Here is a 22,739-nt window from a genome sequence, read left to right on the forward strand (position 1 = left end):
TGCTGAGTAATTTCAATAAACTTCATGTTCAATTGACTGGCATCCAGAACTTTCTGTAAAACTTGCTGACAAAATGAAGATGCTGACAAAATCCATTTCTTACAGTGGTAAAACCAGATAATAATCAGACAGATATACAGTTTAACATTATACAGGAACATGAAGTTTATTATTTATTCAAAAGTGTATCATTTTGCTAGTCCCTAAGGGAGGCTGTGATCTACAACTACTGTGTTCAAATGCTGTGAAGTACTTACAGGTGTCCTCTTTATACATAAGCAAAATTCTTGTTTCCTCTTCATTTATATTTTTGTTAGTAAAATTTTTGCTGAAGTGTTCAGTTATTATGTACTCTGAAGAACTGAGTATTGTTTTGGTGTCTGATGAGGAAGCCTGCTTTCAGAAGAGATTTGAAATTAAAAATGCTGATATTGGTTAAGTTTTATGACTTTCAAAGGTGTTAGAATTAAAATACTCCTAGACTCTTGAATCATCGTAATTCACAGCAAAATAATAACATAGAGCTAAAAAGGCTAGGTTTTTTTCACAGCATGATTTCAATTGTGTCTTCTACATCAGTAAATGAACGTTCTAATTCTTTCCAAAACAAAGTTTTTAGTCAATGACGCAGACTGGAAAACCATCTCTTTCAATAATTTTCTATTATAGGTATTTTGATGACAAGAAGGACTTTTTGGAGTATTTCATTGTACTGAATGTTTTGAATATTTGTGAGGGTATTTGGGATTATTTTCCTCAGTAATACCTGCCAAAACATTATAGATTTTTAGGGCACTGTTTGAGAATCTTTCTGATTGTAGGAAAAAATTGTCAGATGTTTCAAAGAAAAATGTATTCATAGATGTCTTAAGATATTTGGTGTGAAATAAAATGGAGTGAGAATCCCAGGTGAAAACAAAAACTTAGTTTAAAACATAAAGTATATTCCAAAATATTTTTTAAAAAATTCTGGGAAAGGAATAAGGGCGATTTTGCATAAAAGAGGCAGTTTGACTTTTTAACTTTTTACTGAGATTTTTTTCAAGCAGGTAGCAATTTCTAACCTTGTGATCAGAGGACACTATTTCCAGTTCCCTTCTAACCATTTACTGCTGGGTTCTGTTTCATTCACGTGAGAAAACAAATTGGACTTCTTATTGTCATCCTCACCTTGTGTGTTACAAAGCAGTTTGTTTTCTATTATCACTATATTAATTGTGCCACTGACAATAATATCAAACATTTGCAGCAGTAATTCACTCAGCCTTGTAGCAAAGCCCTCTGTCCTCAGTCCTCTTAAGCCTCTGCCTTTGGTTGTGTGAGTTCTGTGGGACTCTAGGAGAATGGAGTTTGGAAGCACAAGCTGTTATTTTGTGGTTTGATTTTTACATCCTAAAAATTAATTCTTCTTTTCCTAAACAACCCTCTCCAAATTTTTGTCCCACTGTGTTTATGAACTGAGCTTTACTCCAGCCAAGAAAACCTGCATGCATTATGGAAGAAAAAAGAATTATCAAAACATGTAATAAAAATATTACTTTAAAACCAAAGTGTTAATTCTCATGTGAATATAGTGGCTCTCCACAGTCGCACTTCTTTTTGGGGACATGAGATAAGCAGTAGCTTTGGGAAGGTAATACAGGCTGTCCTAGTGATAACATAAGCCATGTCCTCAGGGAACCATCATACATTCCAGCATATTTCAGGAAATTTCATAAATTTCAGCATATCTCACATGTGTCAGGCATGTCTGCTTTTCAGGATGGGACTTTTTTTCTAAAGGAAATATATTTTTGGTTTTCCCTGCAAGCACATGGCTTTGTCTCTTAGGTAAATTGCACTGTCTTAAAAAAGCCCCAAAAGCATCCCATCATCTGATTCATGAGTGTTACCCTAAATCTATTGGGACTTTTTAAAACATTCAGAACTTCCTTTAAGTATCTTTCTAATGATGAATACACTCTTACTGCCCTCTTTTAACCTCTTGACTCCTAGAATGATCTCCATGGATAAGCTATGAATGTGTTCAGTAGGAATCTTTTCATTTTCTTTGGAACTTGGCAGTATGATTTAATTTTTTTCCCCCCTGCTTGGAGTTGCAGAGAGGTTTAGAAGTTAAGCCTGGATCAGTGACCAGAATTGAGTACTGGATACACAGAAGGCTATGCAGAAGATGCAGATAATGCTGCTTGAAGTCATTATTAAGCACTGCTGGGATTTGTACTGAGATGTGGAAATCCTTGCAAGTGGCATTGAAAGGGAGATGTAATACAGTATAGCTGAAAAGTAGAAATACATTCAGAAGTATTATAGCAAGCTGAAAAACAAAAGCTGCACTAGTCAAATAAAGGTAGAAAAACTTGGAACTTGGCAATTTATGTGTTTATCATATGCTTTTTGAAAATCCCTCCAGAAAATGGTACATTTTAATGTAATTTTGAATTTTTTGGCATATTGTTACAATTCTTTCTTTTTCTTTTTTTTTAAGGAATCCAAAATGTACTCAGCTTATTCTGTGCCGTGCTTACAGAAAATAAGGTTCTCTTTCACTCAGCAAGTTTTCAAAGGCTCAGTGATGCCTGTAGGGCTCTGGAGTCTTTGATGTTTCCCCTCAAATACAGGTGAGTTAAGTTTGGATTCTTTGAACTCATTAAATAATTTTGTAACTTTCATTACAAATACAATTTATTACAAAAACAAATTACTTGTATTTTTTGTTTGTTCCAAACAAAAGGAGTTGTGCTATACTTGGTAAAATCAGCAAAGCTATTAATGATGCCAATCCTGTTGCATGGTGGGAGTGGAAACAATTAAGGGAGAAATTCCACCTGCAAATGTAGAGTAGAAACACTACTCACAACCCAGAAGATTCTGTGGCTCAAAGATAGCAGCTGCATTAGTGTGTTTCAGTTTTATGTCAATGAAAAATGTCCACCAGTGATTAAATTTAGGTCAACAAATTGATCCTCTCTAAAAAGCCACAGTTGGATCCAGAATTTTGAAATGGAAAACTTAATGTCAAAAAGTTTGGTTTTTTTTTTTAGTAAGAAATCATCTAATTCTGACTCACCCACTTCAAACTGTGCTTGTAATTTAATAGCTTGTTTTATTTAAAATATTTCAAAGATTGGTTTCATTATAATAGACAATAAAAAGGAAGACCTGGAAATTGAGTTTTGGAATATGTTTCTAATGTTTAACTAATAACTAATGTAGACTTTTAATAACTATAAATTAGGTGTAGAAATTCATTGATCAATTTAGATCCAGCTCTTGATGTTGTTTTGATGAACACACCGAGCTTTTAAAATTGTCAAACCAAGTATACAATGCCTGAAATAGTGCTCTATTGATTATGTTTAGTTGTCATTTCAAGATGAAGACAAAATATTTTCTTTAGACTCTTCTTATTAATGATATTTTGCAAAAGGCTGAAGTACAGGTATATGGCAAAAAAAGAATCAGGTTTTTAAAATGAATGTATTGTTTATAACCTCGGTGTCCTGGACTACTAACAGGAAGATTTTTTTAAAGAAAGAAAGTTGTTTTATGTGAAAGAAGCTTTTATTCTATTTCACTTATTCTTTTCACAGTTATCCCTATATCCCAATTCTTCCTGCCCAGCTGCTGGAGGTTCTCAGCTCCCCAACCCCTTTCATCATTGGGGTCCATTCTGTCTTTCGCAATGACATCCACGAGCTGGTGAGTGTTGTGCCACTGCCCTGGTGCCCAGAGCCCTCCTGACAGCTTTGGAGGTCTTTGTGTGAATAACCCACATTTATATTTTATATATTGCTGTAAGAAAGCAAGGCAAGAAAGTCAGGAGAAGAAAAAAGAGAAAAAGCTTTTTTTTTTTTTTTTTTTTTCCTTCTACTGTAAAGTATTATTTGATTCTAGTGCAGGAGGGGAAGGAATGTATCCATTTCTGGCTTTGTCATCTATTTCTCTTGAGTTTGAGCAATTCACTTAGGATTTTCAAGTGTATTCTCAATGGTTTTATTTTACCCTTTTAAAGTATGTGCTTGGAGAAACTGACCCAGGGTTGCAAAAAGACCTTTGAAATACAAAATTTTACTTCTAGTTGCCCTCATTGTATTCCTTTGCGAATAGCTTATTAGATATCTCATGTCTCTGAACACAGACCTGGAACATCCAGAAACAAAAGTCACTTTTGAAAGTTTTGCCTAATTTCATTTTCTTTGGTTTAATTTCATTTTTCAGGGCTAGATTCAGTAATAGAAAGTATTTGGAGTATTTCCTGTATCAAAAACATTCTGTACATTAAAGTTGGTACTGTTTTAATTTGTTTTTTTAAACTTACGTGCAGATCATTGTGCAGAAATTTGAACTGTTGTATTTTTTTATGCTATGTTCACTGTATGCACTTCTACTATTTGTCCCTTACAGTTAGATGTAATCATAGCAGACCTAGATGGAGGAACAATTAAAATTCCTGAATGTATTCATCTGTCCCAGCTGCCAGAGCCACTGCTACACCAGACTCAAATGGCACTTTCCCTGGTATGTTTAGATAACATCCCCACTTTTCACCCTCTCAGCTATTAGTAAAGAATGAAAAAATTGAATATTAAGCTTTCAAGCACACTGGAAATGAGATTTAATAGAATGATTTATGCAACATTCATGTTTTGAGAAGAGCTTATTCTCTGTAGTTTAAATTAATATCAGTAATGGAAATCTAAAATGTCTTTTCACTGTTCAAGACAAGGAGATTTTTCCTTTATAATGATTTTTAATAAAAGTATTTGAGCAGTATTATTACTACTCAGGTCAGCTGCCTCTCTGTGTTTATAAATTCATTTCAACTGTACATTTTCTTGATATTTAACAGATTAATAACACTTCAAATTTTTTTTGTGTGATGCCCCTGTTTCAGAATTTAGGAATGATGGATTTTACATTAGGGAATCGCCATTAAAATCACTTCAATTTGTCTTTTTGCTGTCATTGTAATAAAGTAGAAATCACCTTATTTGGAGGCTTCTGAGCAAATCTTGTCTTAAGCAGAAGAATTTTTAGTCTGTTAATCTGTTTCAGCTGAATTGACTCTAAAATCCCTAATAGTATTGATCAGTTTCATGGACTGTGATAGGAGTTTTTGATAACTAACTCACAAATAGAAACCTGAAGCTGAAAAGTTAATTCCATTTTTATTTCCATGCAGTTTTCACAATTTAACTCCATTTTTTTTACTGGAGGTACTCAATATCAATGAATATTAATTTGGGAAAGAGAAAAAAAACGTTTTCACAGCAAAATGAAGGAAAAAGATTTATGTTTTCACAATTCTCTAGGTTTTGCATCCTGATTTGGAAACAGCAGATTATGCATTCCCTCCCCCACGAACAGCTTTATCACACTCAAAAATGCTGGTAAGACTCCTGTGTTATTTTCTGTGTCTGACTTTCATAAGTGGAAAACTTTTGACATTTTAGACTAGCTTCCTTCTAAGAATTTGTTTGCTTTTCCATATATTTATAGTATTTTTGGTGGAGCAAAGAAATACATTTTTCCCTCTAATAGCATTCTGATGGGTTAGAAGCTTTATAAAATCCAAAAGCCAGTTCAATTTAAGAACACACTGGGGTTTTTTTATGTAGATATACTTGAAAATGTGAAACTCTTAGGTGGTACAATATATTTGTTGTACTTATTTCTGGCTTTAAGATGGAGATTTTTCATTACTAAAGACAGGGAATGTCATCCAGACTTCATCTAAACTAATGGAAGAATTCAGCTAAGATCTCCCTTTGAATAGGGAGGTTTTAAATTAATATAATTTTGTATCAAAATAAGGATTTTGTTAAATTTGAAAGAAATTACCATGTTTTCAAGTAGTCAAAAAAGGGTACAAATGTGCCTGTTAAAATCCTAGGGAGCAGCAGAAAATGAGCAAATCTGTCATTAAAGTGAGCCATACAAAATTTAAGTTAAAAATAGAACAACATGGATCATGTTCCAGCGCAGAATAAACAGCCATCTAGTAAAATAACCCAATAATATATTCCAGCTTTATATAATCTTATGTATTACTTTTCTCCTTAAAAAAGATTGCAGGCTATAATTTACTTAATTTGGTTGTTGCTTAACTGATCAGCTGGTTATCTGATAGTAAATATTCTTTGCTGTGTGTAGTATTTACAATTAGAGTTTGTAACATAACACCATAAAACCTGAGGTAATAAAGGAATTTTTGGGACCTCGGTTTTTTTGACATGGCTGCTGAGATAAAATAATAGGGTGTCCCAGGATTTGATGTCAGTCTTTAGTGGCATCTGGGCCAGGTGGAGATGTCACTGCCCCAGGTGTGACATAATTTCCATTCATCTGATGGTGTGTGTGTAAACACGCTTACTCAAATAAATAAACCAGGACTTTAAAGCCATACTATTTTAAACTTTTTCAAGTAGCTCTGGCTTGTTTTAGTGGCAGAGGGTTGGCAAGTGAAGATGTGAGTTGGAAGAGTCCCAGGCAGGTGGCTGGGCAAACCTGGAGCAGCTGGTGCCTGGGGTGGGATGCTCCAAGCCTGGCTTCTCCAGCAGCAGCAGCAGAGTCACCTTGGGCTCCTCTTATTCCCTGCTGCCCCTACCCACTCTGAAGACACTGCCTGTGGAGTGCTTCAAAGCCACACTTATTTTAGGGAATAAATCCAGGCTAAAATAGCCCTTTTCCTTTATTTCACATCAGATTTATCCCATGGCAGCTCATGTGTGTGGTTCAGGACATGACCACCCCTGAGTCCCCTGGCTTTGGCCAGAGCCTGTGCTGCAGGCATAGCAAAGACCAGCAGGGCTGAAGGGTGGCTGTGTGCAGAATCTGCCATGGCCAGCTGGGACAGGGTAGGGGAAGCTGGGGTGGCCTTTAAGGTCCCTTCCAGCCCCAGCCATGCTATGAGACACCCTCATCCCTGTACAAATGCCTCTGCTTCATGTGCTGCACTGCTGCACTCGTGAAGCTGTAGCATATATATGTGTGTGTTTCTATAGATTCATACCAAGTGTGGAGAAATTTAGGATGCTAGAACATTTTGACAACATATTCAATTCCTGCTTGCAGGACAAAGAAGTGAGAGCAATCTTCCTAAGGCTTTTTGCACAGCTTTTCCAAGGATACAGGTCGTGTCTTCAGCTGATCAGAATTCATGCTGAACCTGTCATTCACTTCCACAAGGTAAAGGAGGAACAGTTATGTGTATTTATGGTGTTCCTTTGTGCCATGTGATTCCCACAAGTCTGTCTTTTGAACAAGCGGTGAAGTTTAAAAATGTAAATAAAATTATCTACATGTGATAAGCACATCATTTTGGCATAACACAGTATCAGTGTGTTTTGGTGGGACTAATTGCAGGGACAGGACAAAAATGTACAACAAAGTTAACATTGAAATTTAATACAAATAAACATTTGAGGAATCACTGTGGAATTTTGAAAACCTCTGTATGTAATAACACATTGCTTGAAGGTACTAGTTTTCTCTTTTATTACCTGTGAGATTTAAAAAATGTGTGCATCAAATTTCAACTTTTTAGGTATAAAAAGATACTATGTGTAGTAAAAAATTTAATTAGAAAGTACCACATACTAGTATAAACTGATAGGCTGGTGGAAATGTTTAACTAATATATAACAGTTGCTTGTAATTGTAAGCTTGATGCTGATTAAAAAAGGTGCATTTTTTTCTCTCTTGGTTGCAGGCAGCCTTCTTGGGCCAGCGAGGCCTAATTGAGAATGACTTTCTAACCAAGGTCCTCAATGGAATGGCATTTGCTGGCTTTGTGTCAGAGAGGGGTCCTCCCTTCAGAACCTGTGATCTTTTTGATGAGGTGAAAACTGTTTCTGTGTTCCCAAGTAAATTACAATTTACTGTGATATTTCAGCATGGGAAAAACTACTGGAATGCTTCTGAATCCCCAGTGTTTATTATATCAAGTTTATACTAATCATCTCAACTCTTATTTTCTGCTAAGGAGATATTTCTAGCTTACTTCCATAAAATTATGCCCCCTGATATGTATGAAGTTAAATAGTTGTATATATTTTGGTAATGCTATTGGCATATCTGTAGCTTCATAATACATTGCATTTGCTAGTACAGAATTATTTTCAATAATTTAATTAGATTCTCTGAAATGTTAACAACCTCATAGAGAAATATTACATTAAATACATACTCAACAATGGAAACTGAGACAAAAAAAAAGTTCATTTAAAAAGCAATGCCATAGTTTTTACTGTGTTGGTTTTGTATTGAATGTAGCGTTAAAATAGAGTGTGATATTAATTCTGTGTTGCAGTAGTAGTACCTATGAGAAATTTGGTTGAGATATAGAAATGTGAAAGGATTGGTATAGGCACTTTCTGTCTGGTAACAAATGCTGCTAGTGGAACAAAAATGTCTCATTTTCCAGAGCAATGTGACATCACACATTTTTCAGTGTTCAAGTTTCTTTCCTTGTTTTAAATTTAAGATTAACATTTCATAACTTAATTAGGAAATATTTTTTTTTTAGTTGAATTATCAACATTTTTATTCTTTCTTCTTTTTAAAAAGTTGGTGGCCTTTGAAGTTGAAAGAATTAAAGCTGAAGAGGGCAATCCACCAAAAATGATAAAACATGTTAGAGAACTTGCAGAACAGCTCTTCAAAAATGTAAGTTGACTGTACCTGCTGCATCTGTAGAGTTGAGATGGTAACACTGGATAATCTGATTTCTCAGATTGATCCAGTGTCCAGAAAATGGAAGTGACTGCTTGTGGTAGCATTATGGCAAAATCAAAAGATCATTACATTTGTACATACAAAGGAAATTCAATATAATGCCATTGATTTATTAATGGCAATATTGATTTATATGTAGGTCCAACTACTTATTTTTATTGTGTATTCACATAAGGTCTGTAAACTGCTATTTTCTCTGCTGGAACCTATCCATGCCAAATGCATCTCTTTTGTTGCCTCTTAACAGTTTTCCATAAGAAAATCATACATTTATAATGTTTATTAAATAATATATAGAATATATATATTATACAATGTGACATAATGTGTATTTTCAATAGTTCTTTTCTACTGTGTGATCCAGTCACCCTGGTTTGCATGCTCAGCAGGCTTTATTTCATGTTTTACAGCCTGTTTCTTATACCACTCCATTTCCAGTTTAATTTTTGCCTTCATATCATGTTTATTTTATATAATGCTTTTATAAAGTCTCTTACCACTCCATTAACTGGTTCTGAGATGGGTTTTTTTTGTTTGTATGTTTTAGATTTTTTGTTTGCTTTGAGGTTTGTGAGCTTATTTGGCATAGACTGATCTCCCTCCCCCTCACACTACTGTGGTTATTCAGACTCCACAGAGCATTATCTAACACACCATCAGCTGACACCTGTCACCCTTTCTTTTCTACATCCCACTTCCCCAAAACTGTGGTTTACATCTACAGTTCTAAAAAAAACCCACAAGAACTACCAAATGCTGCTAAGTTCTGGGGTTTCTTTTGTGTTCTGTGTGTCTTTTCTGGTGATAAGATTAATTTATGTCCTTGTGTCTGACCTGCTCCTTCACTGCCACTAAGTCAATGGCTTCACAGGAGCCCACTCTGGTGTTTACTAAGTCAATGGCTTTGTGCATTGAGAAGTCAGATTTCTGGTGGTTTGTGCATGCACCTGTCTTTGACTGAACACAGGTGTTGAGGAACACTGCTTAAGCTGTGCCTAGAGCTGCCTGATTTTAAACAGACTTGTTTCACAGTTTTAATAATCATACTGTTGTAGCTGTGACAGATAGATACAAGCGAGAGACAAGGTCTGTTGGGGAGAGATAATATTTTCATGAGTCTTGCTGGTATGGGTGGGCAGTCCCAAGCACATCTGACATGGCATTTGTGATGTCCAAAATAAAAGTAACTTTTACTGTGTGTTTCCTCTGAATCTCTCCTCTCACTAAAATGGATTTTGGAGCAGTTACTCTCCTTTTTTGGTGTTTTCTGTCCTCTGTTACCCATTCCTGAGAGTGTATTCCCTTTGTCTCTCGTGTTTCCCCTGGCATCTGCTGCTCTCATACCCCTGGATTTTGGCTTGTTCTATTAAAGTTTCCTTTGCAAAGAATTCATGTGACTAAGTAGCTGTTCTGTTTTGTCTGCTATTTCTCAAGTTGATCTCCTTGTTGCCTTTTGCTCCTGTAAACAACTGTATTAAGCTCCTGTTTACAAGTTTTCTTCCAAACTTATTGTGCATTTACAAGAGAGCTCTCATTGATGGATGGCACTCTTTGGCAGTGGTATGTAGCCAGAAATGAGTAACGGCATAGAGTCAAATTGGACTGCAGTAAATTCAGATGTGATTAATGGTACCCCAGAATAAATGAATGAAGAGATGAAAATACCCCATTTTGTTTGCCTACCGCAGCCCTAGACATGTGAGCTGTGATCCTATGCATGGTGATAGATAGTCTCTCTAACAAAGAGCTTGACTGTCACACCAATTCATATTCAAGTCCTTAATATTCATTAATTTGCATAAAATCAGCCTAAGTTAAGCAGGGATTTTCAGTTGCACTTGTTTTGAATTTTGCACGTTGACAAAAATAATTTTATAAAAGCCTTTAAGGAGGTTGAAAATAGTAAAGTTAATGAGTCAAGGGCGATATGAATATGAAACATTTCATTAATCACCTGCATTAGATGTTTGACTTCTTAATCTTTCATGCGCAGGAGATTCTCCAAACAACAGCAAAATCAGGTGAGACAGCTGGTAAACACTGCATGATTGATTGAGTGATGACCTTTTGCTCTGACCTGCAGGAGAACCCCAATCCCCACATGGCGTTCCAGAAGGTGCCGCGGCCCACGGAGGGCTCGCACCTGCGCGTCCACATCCTGCCCTTCCCGCGCATCAACGAGGGCCGCGTGCAGGAGCTGCTGCAGGAGGGGCTGGCCCGTGCCCAGGGGGCTCCCCCTGCCACCCGCGGGGACAAGAAGTGCGTGGTGCCAGCAGGTCCCCCTGTGGGTATGTTTGTTCATTGGGCTCTGTGCCCTGCCTGCTTCTCGGGGATGATTGGCGTGGCTGCAGCGTGCCGCTCCCAGCTTCGTGTTCGCGTTGTGTTTTTAGCGATCGTGGCAAACTCTGGTGTGTAGACTCCAATGTTTGCCTTTGCAATGTTAAAAGTCCTTTTTTATCTGCCTTTAGCAAGAAGTCAAACTTCCAGAGAGTGAGGGGTGTTAGCTGCTAACAGCAAAAGTGGATTCGGTCTGAATTAGATACTGTACTCAGCTAAGCCTGTTAAATATCACCATAGGTCACTTGTGGCACTGGCCAAAGCAAGCTTTGAACCACTAGAGTTCCTCCTTTGATATCAGTGAAAAGACATGTAGATTACTGGAAAAAGGCAAAAAGCAAAGATAGCATCTGTCTCCAAATAAATACACCGGTATTTAAGCATAAAGAGCAGATGTGAACATTGTAGGCCTGTCATTTTAAAGCCAAAAAGTTGTTACTCGTAGTTATACTCATCAGTTTGAATGGTGGCACAAACCAGTAGAACTGAACCAGAAGATGCACACAGTTTCTAGTGGTGTTCTGCCTATAAAACCAGCACAGAGCTCATCTGGAGCATATTCACCGCCCCCAAAAGCATACACCATGAACTCTGGATCACCAGCACCTACTGTTCTACTCAAGAAACTCATTTTATTCAGTAATAACTCCAGTTAATAAACTTGCACATGAAGTTGGCAGAGCTTGCAAAACTTTTGAAGGATGGGATGAGAATTCAAATTAATCTTTAAAACTTAGATATCTAACCACAAAATTCCATTGAATTCTGTTCTTCTCTACTGCTTTTCTTCAAATAAGGTATGGCACTTGCATAGACAGGCTCGCCTGACTAGGCAGAAGTTTTTCAGAAATTAATTTGGGAACTTTAATGACTGTAGGGCAAACATGACCCAACTATATCAAGCTACTGCAAAAAAGCCAAACATCTTAGTAGGATGTATAAACAGGAGTGCAGTCAGTGAACCCCATGGAGAAATCTTTTCATTGTGCTCAGTAAGACCTCAGCTAGATGTTTGTGTCTATTTTTGGACACTGGAAGATTTTTGGACACCGTCTCCATGTTTGGTTCTGTTGGAGGGAGTCCATAAGAAAGCAACAGGAATGACCAGTGGTCCAGAGAATGTGACCTACAAGGAAAGATGGGGAGTTGTTTAGACTGAAAAATAGGAGGCTGAAGGGACACATAATAGCAGGCTTCAATTATAAAGAGACAGTGAGAAAAAGAAGGAAAATAATCTGTAATGATAAGAAATAATGGGTTTAATTGCAGCACAAAAATAGAGTTGTTTGTCAGCAAGACATGGTAAAATGAGGATGGTGAGGCAGTTGAGTGGATTTCTTGTGCAGCCATGGAGTCTCTCTTATCACAGAACATTGGGAACATATTAGACAAACATGAGAAATAACATAAATAGAGTTGATCCTGTCTAGGGACAGCAGGGTGAACTAGATGGCCTTTTGAGGCACTGCCCAGGCCTGTTTCTCTTTGGGTTTATGCAAGAAGAGGATGAACTCTCTTCACCTGCCTTTGCTGTTGACTGTATCATTGAATCTGGTACTTACAGAAAATTTAAAAATATGTGGTTGTGTTCTGTTGCCTTTCTTCAAAAGGCTAGTTGCAAGAGAAGGGGTTTTTTAATAAGTAGAGTTCTGTGTCAAAGCAGGGCATTTGCTGTTTTTTTCCTGAGGAACAGCTTTCACACTTAGACTCCCTGCTGAACTCTGTCTCAGAATGGATAGAAGTAGCTCATTATTATTTACTAGAAAGGCATATCCTGAATTTAGATACTATTTATTTGATATAGAGAAAAAGAGAATGTTAGTTCTTGCATTCTGAATTTTCTTGAAAAATGGGGGCAAAACAGTGCATTAAGAAAATAAGATCTCAGCAATTTGGAATCTAGATAAGAGAACAGGTTTGTCAAGTTTTATTCCATGTTGCAGAATTCTTTCATGGCCATCTAAAATAGTTATCTACTGCTACAAAATATGCAAGGCTGTGTAACTCACTGCAGAACACACACATTTATTATTAATTTGTGTTTTCTCATGTATTTTATCAGTATGTTAGAGGTTATAATCTCTTTGTGCCTGTATGAGATGAGAACAAAGTTAAGAGAATCAATGAATCCAGTTAAAATTCAGAGCATTCTCCTCTTCAGAAGGTATAGGAAAACCAGAGATTTGGGATCTTGTGTTCCCATCTGCCTATGAATGGTATTTGCTTAGCAGAATAAATGTGAGGACACAGTAATTATTTTTTTTTAAATAAATTTTTTGTATTCTTTGTGGTTCATGTAGTCATTTCACGGATGTATATTCTTCTTTTTCTTTGTTAGTTTCCATAATGGAAAAAGGAAGCACAGTGTTCAACAGTGCTCAAAGGCTGGAAGTTGTTAGAAACTGCATCTCGTTCATTTTTGAAAACAAATTTCTGGAGACTGAAAAGGTAATAAAATGAAATTTTAATTCTCCCAAATTACTCTCTGTTCTGTTAATGAGCAAATGGAGACTGGCCTAATCACAAAGTACATTTTGAAGTCTTGTTTCAAATGCTAAGGATTATTTTGGCCATTTAAATGAATGAACTAAGCAATAAAAATCATCATCTAAATACAATATTGTGTGTAATATGAGACTAATGGCTTTGAAAATCTGTTTCTAATCCTACATGGGTGAGTTGAAAACCCTTTTTGCAAAATTTATTATTGTTATAAGTAGCATTGTCCACATAACTTTTTTTTAAAAGAGGTGGGTGTATATTGGTCTAGCAGCATTAATTAGAAGGAATGCAAACAAAAGGCATACACATGTGCTTTGGTGTTTAACAGCCAATGCTCTTTGGAAATTTTCAGTACAGTCAATTTTGCTGTTTTTAAAAATCAGTAATTTCATAGAACTCAGAGATTAATATAAATATTTGGCATGTCTGCCTTCACTGAAATGTGCTAGTGAGTTGTTATCCTTGACATTGTTATTTTCTCTTCATTAAGTTGCCAGGTTTTGTAGATTCTGTCCATAGAGTGTCCTGTTATTGACTGTAGAACAATCACTCAAACTTACATTCAGATCTAATTCTGCATATGAAAATAACTTGAAAATTATTTAAGAAATAATTTGATTTCTCAGGGAAGTATCACCTGTATATCTCTGACATTTTGCAGATCAAGATGGAAAATGAACTTTGCTTGATTTACAAGTTATGGTGTCAAAATGCACATGGGAAGAGTCCTAATCAATGTGTAGCTCTTCAAAAGAGTTTTCATCCAAGCAGAGCACAGTAGTTTTTAACCTCATTCAACTTCCAGGCACTTGGGCAAATTCAGTGGGTTTTTTGTCCCTCTATATGGTAGATTTTTCTTTAGCAAATAGGCTGCCTTTTCTTACTAAACTGTTGCCTCCAGGCTAAAGGGCCACAGCTGATAATCACTGTTGGTATAAATATTCTGATGGCCCTGGTATAGGATCAACTGCATGACATTCTAGTGGCCTCACTGTTATGAGAGTTATGCCACTTCTAAACCCATTTGTCATTCACTGCTTATCCCAAAATGTGCTGCTCAGCCTTGATAGGCAAACTCCAGTCCTGGCCTGGCTGTACAGAGCAGAGCCCTTGCTTTCATCCACAATAATCCATTCCTGATTTCACATCCATTCAATGCCTGTCCACATTAAAAGATTTCTATTTACAGATGTAGGTGAGAAATGCTGTTTCATGCATTTGAGAAAAAAAATGGGAAAAATTTAGTACTTGGTAACTCAGGCTAAATCACCCATTATGTGAAAGTTTGATGATCAAGCTAATGGATAATTTCCAAAGTTGTTCTTTACTGTCACTTGCAGTTTCCTAATAAGAAATGAATGCTATTCAGTATGAGTAGTGCCATCTGATTTCATGTCCATAAAGTGAGATGCTCTTCTCTGCAGACCCTGCCTGCAGCTCTGAGAGCCCTGAAGGGCAAGGCAGCTCGGCACTGCCTGACCCAAGAGCTGGGCCAGCACGTCAAGGAAAACCGAGCAATCCTGGACCATCAGCAGTTTGACTACATTGTGAGAATGATGAACTGTGCTTTGCAGGTACAGTCTGGCAAGGCTTGGCCTTGATTGTCTTGCTCTTGTTTAGTGTTAGGATAAGCAAAATTGCTTAGAGGGTTGTGGAGAAGCAAAATAATTAAATTACTCGACCTACAGTGATGTAGGACATACTACTTGATGGTTTTAAGATACTTTGTTGTTGAAAGAATAGAACACTCAGGCATGGACAGATCTGCCTGATATGACAAGCAAAAAGAAATCTGTTCCAATTATTAATAATTTAGATACAATTCAGTTTTGGTAGGTACTGAAACGATTTAACTTAATGGCTTGAAGTGCTTTTGTTTTTAAAAATGAGTGGGTCTTGGCTTTTCCAGGGCATTTTCTATCCAGAGTTCCTAAAATGTGTATCAACCACTGCTCACTTAAAAATCCCATAATTTTGTCTTCTTTGTTTAAACATAGTTTAAGAAAGGATACTTTCTGCTTCTGTGGCTCATGGTGGCAGTTCTGCTTGTCACTGTTTGTCAGAGACACTGCAAGTGTTTGCAGTTCATCTCCAAAGTTAATTCTACTGACCAATGTGCTGAATAAGCATCAACATATGGTGACAACTGCCTATAGAAGCAAAATATGTGGGTGTCTTCTTTTGTCTTTCATTTCAATATTTGGTCTGTTTTACCTTCACTTGTTCTCAATTCATCATCTGAAATATTTTATAGACTTACATGTTTTCTTACATGTCTCTTGTCTGAGAATGTAGTGGTATTTTTATTAATTTGTAATGTGATCACATTTGGTTAGAATTTTTCTTTTGTTGACCCTGTCTAAGCTATTGTATCAAATTAGGGACTTGATGGAGGCCTTAGTATTTTAATCCCACTCTCCTCTAACCTAAAACCCACTGAAATTATTCTGCAACAATTTAAAAAAGGTTGACCCACAATTTTTTAAAGGTGAGTGCTAAATGCCACTTTCACTGAAGCGTAGAAATAAATTAACATTGACTGAGCAAATGCTGCCTCAGGGCACCATCAAATGGAAGTTTTGCTCTCTGTTGCATTTCTTGTTTGTTCATGGTAAGATATTTTTCTACTGTTGTGAAAGAAGTTCATCTTTGTCTGAGCATTGATCTTAAAAGCAAAACTACCTGCAGTCAGCAGTTAAAAGCTGAAGTTGACTGGCTAAAATTACACAGCACCTAGAATCTGCTTTTTGACACAGTTCTTCACCTTTTCCAAGCCCTAAATTTAGCCTTAGAGTTAGAAGAAAAATTGAATTTATATGTGAAACTTTTGTTTCTCTGTCCAAAATCATGACGAATGGAATACTGCACCTGCTGTGTATTCCAGACTTAGACATTTTCTTTCAGACCAGAAAGCAGGATTGTCTAGATGTGTCACAGGTCTGGCTTCTACTTTTTTGATCATTCCTGGTTTAAAAAATCCAGATGTTTTTAGACAATAGGAACAAAATAAAAATCCCCTTTATTTCAGTATCTCAGAAAAATTATAGCAGAAGAAAAGGAAATTTGCTTTTCTGAGGAAATACTGACATCACCTTTTTATTAAAATAATAAAAGCCAATTTTTCTCTGGAAGAAAAACTTTTTTTGCTGTCTCGGTGATTTGAAGGCCCAAGAAGGAGCTCAAGTTCAAGGAAATGAATGTGTCTGAAGAGTTACTGAAATTAAAATAGGCTTGTTTTTCCTCAATAAAACTAGGAAATATAAATCATGCAGGGGAAAGAGAACAAATAAAGAGGCACAGTTTTTATGCCTTCCCCCTGTCTCCCCCGACAGTATTTTCATATTTTTGAAAATATGAAATGAAAGTTTTCATTTTTCATAAGTAAGCATGGCCAACATAAAAACATCTGAACTCCTGACACCGGGCAGTGAGTTGGAAGCAAGTATTTTTAACATCTACTTTTAATGACATATGAAGTTATTTATTAAGATAAAAACATGATATATAATTTTTTGTGCACTTTGCTCATGTGTGCTATTTGAAACGATGTGTAAATTGTGACATTTTGGAGCTTCCCTGTATCAATTAAAGAAAAAAGCACATTATCAAGAATTTAAATAAGTTTGCCCTTGCTGCAGTGGGACACAGTCAGCATTTTGCTGTAGACACATGAATTCTGTTAGCTGCAGGTCATAAGACCAAGTAGTTTAAGCAGTGTCTGTTAAAAGACACAAAAATCTCATTTAAGAAACATGGTCTTAACTGGAGATGTAGAGAAGCTTTAGGGAAATACCACATCAATTATTGATGGGTTTTTGGGCAGTTAGGTTGCAGTAGGGCTTTCAGACCTCACTGACCTACTGGAATTGTAGAAACTGCCTCAGTCTTACTACCAGAATTTTCTGTTATGATGTTGCACATTCCCATTGGCTTCTGCAAGATGCAAACTGAAATCCTGCTGTGCCTGGAGCATGGAGAGGGTGATCCTACAGCTGAGAAGAGAGGAAGGGGATGTCCTGGCAGGGTGGGCAGAGCCCTGGCTCCCTGCAGGACACACTGGGTGGGTGGGGGTGTGTGTGCAGCAAGCTCCAGTGCCATGGCTTGCCCTGGGACACTCCAGTCTCACCTGCTCATCCAGGTGGGAATTCTGATGTTCTCCAGCCACCAAACCTCTGCTGATGATAAAGGTGAATTGTTGAGAACTCAGCATGTCAGTATTTTGCTGTAGGCTCATGAATTCTGTTAGCTGCAGGTCGTAGGACCAAGTAATTTATGCAGTGTCTTGTTAAAAGACACAAAAAAACTAACAATTTCAGGAGATGCAGGTTGGCCATTTCTGGGAAGTCTTTTGGACTGAATTCTTTGTCTTACTGTGAAGTGCCAGGTGTTACAAAATCAGGAAAATTGCACTCTGCAAGTCTAATGCAGAGCCCTCCATTGCTAGTCAAGATTTTTCTGATTATCTAGTGTCAGGTTTTTTTCATTTAATAGAATATATTTTCTGCTTTTTACTGGAATCCACAAAAATAAAGGTCAGATGCTTTTTCAGAGCTCCTGTATACTCACTTTGTGCATGAAGAGCAGTATGTTAACAAAATGCTTGTGATAATCCCTGTATGTTATTGCTGGTCTCATGTCTGTCTGCTGCCCCAGGGCTTGAGAAGAGATTAGGGAACTGGAATAAATTACTCCTACTGTTGCTTCAAGTGAATAGCTATTTGATTTTAATGGACAATTCCATAGACTGTGTTTCCCCAAGGATCTGATCTAGCCATTTTGCAAATGGGAGGAAGTGTGTGGAATTTTACCAATTCCTCTGGAGATGGCAAAACTTGGACTTGCTGCATCTCTGGTGCTTGGCAACTTGAGTTCTCTCAGCCCTAGAGGGGCATTGTTTTAAACTGCTGTTTTTTCAGCTGATAGCAGGTAGAACCTGCAGATTTTAATAGGCTTATGATTTGTGGGATAGTGCTTTAGAGTTTCATATTAATCTGTTTTCTTTAGCACCTGTGATAGACTGTGGGAGGCCTTACAAATAAAGTTAAAGTTAGATATGATGCACCAAGTCTGTACTCAAGTGTTAAAAACGTGCTCTTCTCTGTCTGAGAAGTATTGGCAATTACTTCTGCTGAAATAGAAATGAGAGAAGTATTTCTGATAGATTTTAGTAGTAGGAAGATCAAAAAATTACATGGAGATTGTAATGGTCGTGGATTAAAGCAGATACCTTCTGATGAGGTCAATTAAATCCCCAGTTACTTTATTTTATCTCTGCTAGGTGTTGGCACTGACCACTTGCTGAAAACTTTGTTGTCATGCCCTGGGTAAGACTTTATCCCCTGACAAATCATGTATTGTGGCAAACATTTAAATCAGCCTGTCTTACCAGAGTGATTAATGCCTTTGATAGAGGAGCAGGAGCATTACAGGAGCATTATATTCTGTTTCATATGTTATATGCCTAAGCTACTGTTAAAAAACACCTACAGTGCTGTGAAAGTTTAATATATTGATAGACAATTCAATTTATTCAAACAGATACTACTGCAGATAAAAATGTGAAATTATAGCTCTGAACACTATTTCAGTCATACTTGCTTTCCTCTGCTGTGGTTACCTCAGAAAAATTTGCAGATCCACATAAATTGCCATTTCAAGCATATTTCTTTCTGTTTTAATTTTCTAATATTTGCTGACGTCTCAGAAAAAAATACTTATTTTTTTGCAACTATAAAGCTTTTTTTTAGAAAGGGAAACCCTTCTGTGTAATTATGTTTCCAACATACTGTACTTTTAATACTTGTTCAGAAATCATGGCAGAAACCATCTCAATTCTCAATTTGTGTATTTTTCCATTCATTTATTGAAGTCATAACTTGTTCAGAATTTCAGTTGTCTCTCTTAACTTTCTTCTGGCAGCAACAAGTGAAAAATGTATTTTGAAATGTAGTTGCAGTTAATTTCATAAATTAAATGTTAGTAAAAGCAAGAAGAGTCCTGAATATACTGTGGGATTTGTATTTGATAACCTGAAATGATTTTGATATTAAAAAGACATTCAAAGCTATTTGCATAAAATATTTTAACAGTAACAATAAGTCTTCCTAAGAAAATTTATTTCTGGGGGAAAATTCTCTTCAGATAATGCAGAAGTGTGAGACATCTTTGTTTAGGTAGTTGGACTAGATAAAACTGGTTTAGAGGAAGAGCTCCAGGATGTTGTGGTACAACACTGCCTCTCAAAGATGTTGGTCAATATTATTACCTAACTGCATATTAATGCTTTTCTTTGGCAAATACGAGTCAAATTGGAAAACACATCTGCCTCAGACATCTGGATTCTTAATCTAAATGTGGTTCAAGTGGAAAAATTGCACAAAACTGATAAATACGTAAATACTCAAAATTCTGGTCTTAAGCTGCAGGGAAGGATTGAGGTTGTCTTGTGATGTGATTTAATCTGACAGTTGCACAGTCATCAGTGCTGGTTTAGGACCTGCTCCAGTGTCACATCTGTGTCAGTAGACATTTGTTGCACCACTGTAACTGAGATAATATCCTTAATAGTAAACTAATTAGTCATTGTTTTAGTGCTTCAGGTAGTTTCTGGTAGATCACTGTGGCTTTCCAGAGTGGCAATAAGCAGGTGTTTATCTTTTAAATAGATTATATTGAATATTCTAGAAGTATGCTTGTAGTATACAGTATGAAGCACAACTTTGTAGCAGCCAGGAAAAAAATAAAAATGCAACTTGTGTTAGGTTACAACAAAGGCACATCTGGACCATCATCTATTCTTCCACATTGGCCAGAAGCAAATGCAAGATAATACTGATTTGTTTTGCCTCTACAACTTTGCTTGTGATTCTTCTGTATCACTTGGGTGTGATAAGGGCCTCTCTGTCACACGTACTGTGCAGTTTGAAGTGAATGAAACTTTGATAGCAAAATTAAAAACAATTGCATTCTATAAGTAATACTAAATTTATTTTTCTTAGGCAAGTAACTTTTGTATTATATTTTGCCATTAGATAAAGTTTAAAAACCTATCAGTTCTCAGAATTCAGAGGTTTGCAAATACTGTCCAGTAACAAGGAAGATTTTATTATTCCTGAGAGAAAATCAGCTCGGTGTGTGTGTCATATGATTCAAATTCTTGGCAATATGAAGGTTACATGAGATAGCATTTCTCATATTTTATGTTGAAAACTGTATTGCTAAACATCTTTATTTTGGAGGGTTACAGTAGATTTCTCTCCTTTTGGACTTTGATTTCGTGACCTGTCTTTTGTTATTTTGTTTGACTTGCATTCCTGGAAGCAGAGTCTCAGAATTCTTGTTCGAAAAATAGCACTATTTAAAAATATTTAAAGGTATTTTAAAGCATAGAAAACTGTACATGAAGAGAAATCTTGGGAGTTTAACAGGTCCACACTTAATTCTACTAATTCATCAGTTATTACCAGTTTAAACTTTCTCATCATGTTAGCTGTAGTAATGGTTTTATTTAAGTGGGGGCAAAAAAGGAGATTCCAGTGTTTAAGGCTTGGGCTTCAAGCTTCCAGATTTAATTCTGTGTTGTGCTGAACATGATTTTGGTAGGGGTTTTTGTCATGTGATTTCTCTGATACATGATTTCCAAAAAGTAGAAATAACAGCATTATCATCCTGCTGACTTTTTAGGGGTCCACCTATAAAATTCTGGACTTAGCAGTTGCTATTCCTGAATCTTTCTGATAATGTCTTTTTCCCAAGAGATTGCACAGTAACAGAATATTATTGAACTGATAGTGCTTACATAATTTCTCTGGAAAAAAAATGGAAACACACTGTAAAAGATTGTATTGTTGATCAGATTTCATTTTTCTTTTCTTTGCTCTGAGAACATTGTTTGTTATACTTACCATAGGATGGCTGCAGAGTCCTGGGAGATTGCAGTCAGGGGTGTCTCTTTGTCAAACCCAGAAAGCAGAGTTGATTTCTTTGCAGGGCTGTCTGTGTCTGTATCATGGAGTAGGGGGGTGTGTGTGTCTGTGCTGCTGTCACGGCACTGCCAGCTTCCCTACCCCTGCTGGGGTCCAGTCAGTTCCCTACACTGCAGGTGTCAGGGAAAGTGACCCCTTTGGCATGGCAGTGGCCATTCCTTGGGCCAGGACTCTCCCTGTGTCAGTGACAGTGTCCAGGTAATTCCTTGTGGCATCCTTGGGGACGTCAGTGGTGTCCCCAGGGAGGTGTCTGGCTGATTCTGCATGTGTGCTCATGCCCCAGGGGGGTTGTCTCCAGCTGTGTCAAAATGCCTCTGTGGTTTTAGCAAGGATGGGTTTCTGATGATCAGGCAGCAGAAAACCATGGCTGCTTTTCACACTGGGGCTGTGCCAGCAGTGCTGTTCAGGAATGAGCTCGTGTGTGGCAGGGAAATTCCTAAATTGCTGTTTTCCTGCAGACTTCCGAGACCCTGCCTCTGTTAATCTTGACTTCTGCGTGGACCTGCCCTGCATAACTATTGCACAAGACTGTTACTTAAGGAAAGAAAAAGAGAGGGATTAGCAGAAATGGGAGTCTCATGGCATGCTGTCCATTCTTGCATCTGCCTTCAGCTTCCCTTCCTTTCCTCCTGCTTCTGACCACAACATGTGGTGCTCACACACTTCCTGCTGCCCTCGATGTGCACACATGTGCACGTGCTTACCAGGGAAGGCCAGCCTTGTTTTAAGGGGCTTTGCTTAATATTATAGAAAAATATCAAATGATGGTGGGGTGTTTGAGTACAAGAACAAGCAGAACTGCCACGAGCAGTGGCCCCAGCAGCTGCTCTGGTGGTTGCAGCTTTGGGGCTCACAGGGGAATTTCCCTGAGCAGCTTCGAGGGTGGTACAAACCCATCCATCCCAGATGGCTCTCTGTGCTATTGGGCAGCTGGAGCAGGCTTTACTCAGGCTTTATTCTTCATGGATGTCTCCTTGTTGCTGGCCTTCTGTTCAACCCTCTCACATTTGCTGCTGGTGCAGGATGTGCTCCCCTGTGTTTGCTCACATGCAGGTACCTCACTGAAACCATGGAGCTCCTTGGAGTGTTGGCATGGTAAACTCTGACTGCTCTGAAGTGATCATTACTGTTGATTGTGGCCTTGTGGTTGCCAAATGTTCCTAATAACTTCATGTT

The 22,739-nt window shown here is 37.3% G+C and overlaps 1 protein-coding gene across 5 annotated transcripts in view; it reads left to right on the forward strand.

Moving 5' to 3' along the window:
* Positions 1 to 22,739, forward strand: part of SBF2 (SET binding factor 2) — a 230,197-nt gene that overhangs the window by 128,860 nt on the left and 78,598 nt on the right. For all 5 annotated transcript variants that reach the window (XM_021529470.4, XM_085580076.1, XM_021529472.4 and 2 more), the window contains exons 7-16: positions 2,489 to 2,621; positions 3,594 to 3,702; positions 4,408 to 4,521; positions 5,316 to 5,393; positions 7,078 to 7,191; positions 7,715 to 7,843; positions 8,572 to 8,670; positions 10,823 to 11,027; positions 13,415 to 13,524; positions 15,003 to 15,152. In XM_021529470.4, the coding sequence (XP_021385145.3) occupies positions 2,489 to 2,621; positions 3,594 to 3,702; positions 4,408 to 4,521; positions 5,316 to 5,393; positions 7,078 to 7,191; positions 7,715 to 7,843; positions 8,572 to 8,670; positions 10,823 to 11,027; positions 13,415 to 13,524; positions 15,003 to 15,152 (1,241 nt within the window). The remainder of the gene's footprint in view (positions 1 to 2,488; positions 2,622 to 3,593; positions 3,703 to 4,407; positions 4,522 to 5,315; positions 5,394 to 7,077; positions 7,192 to 7,714; positions 7,844 to 8,571; positions 8,671 to 10,822; positions 11,028 to 13,414; positions 13,525 to 15,002; positions 15,153 to 22,739) is intronic.

Source organism: Lonchura striata, chromosome 5, assembly GCF_050655825.1.
Source record: "Lonchura striata isolate lonStrDom1 chromosome 5, ASM5065582v1, whole genome shotgun sequence".
Lineage (NCBI taxonomy): Eukaryota > Metazoa > Chordata > Aves > Passeriformes > Estrildidae > Lonchura > Lonchura striata.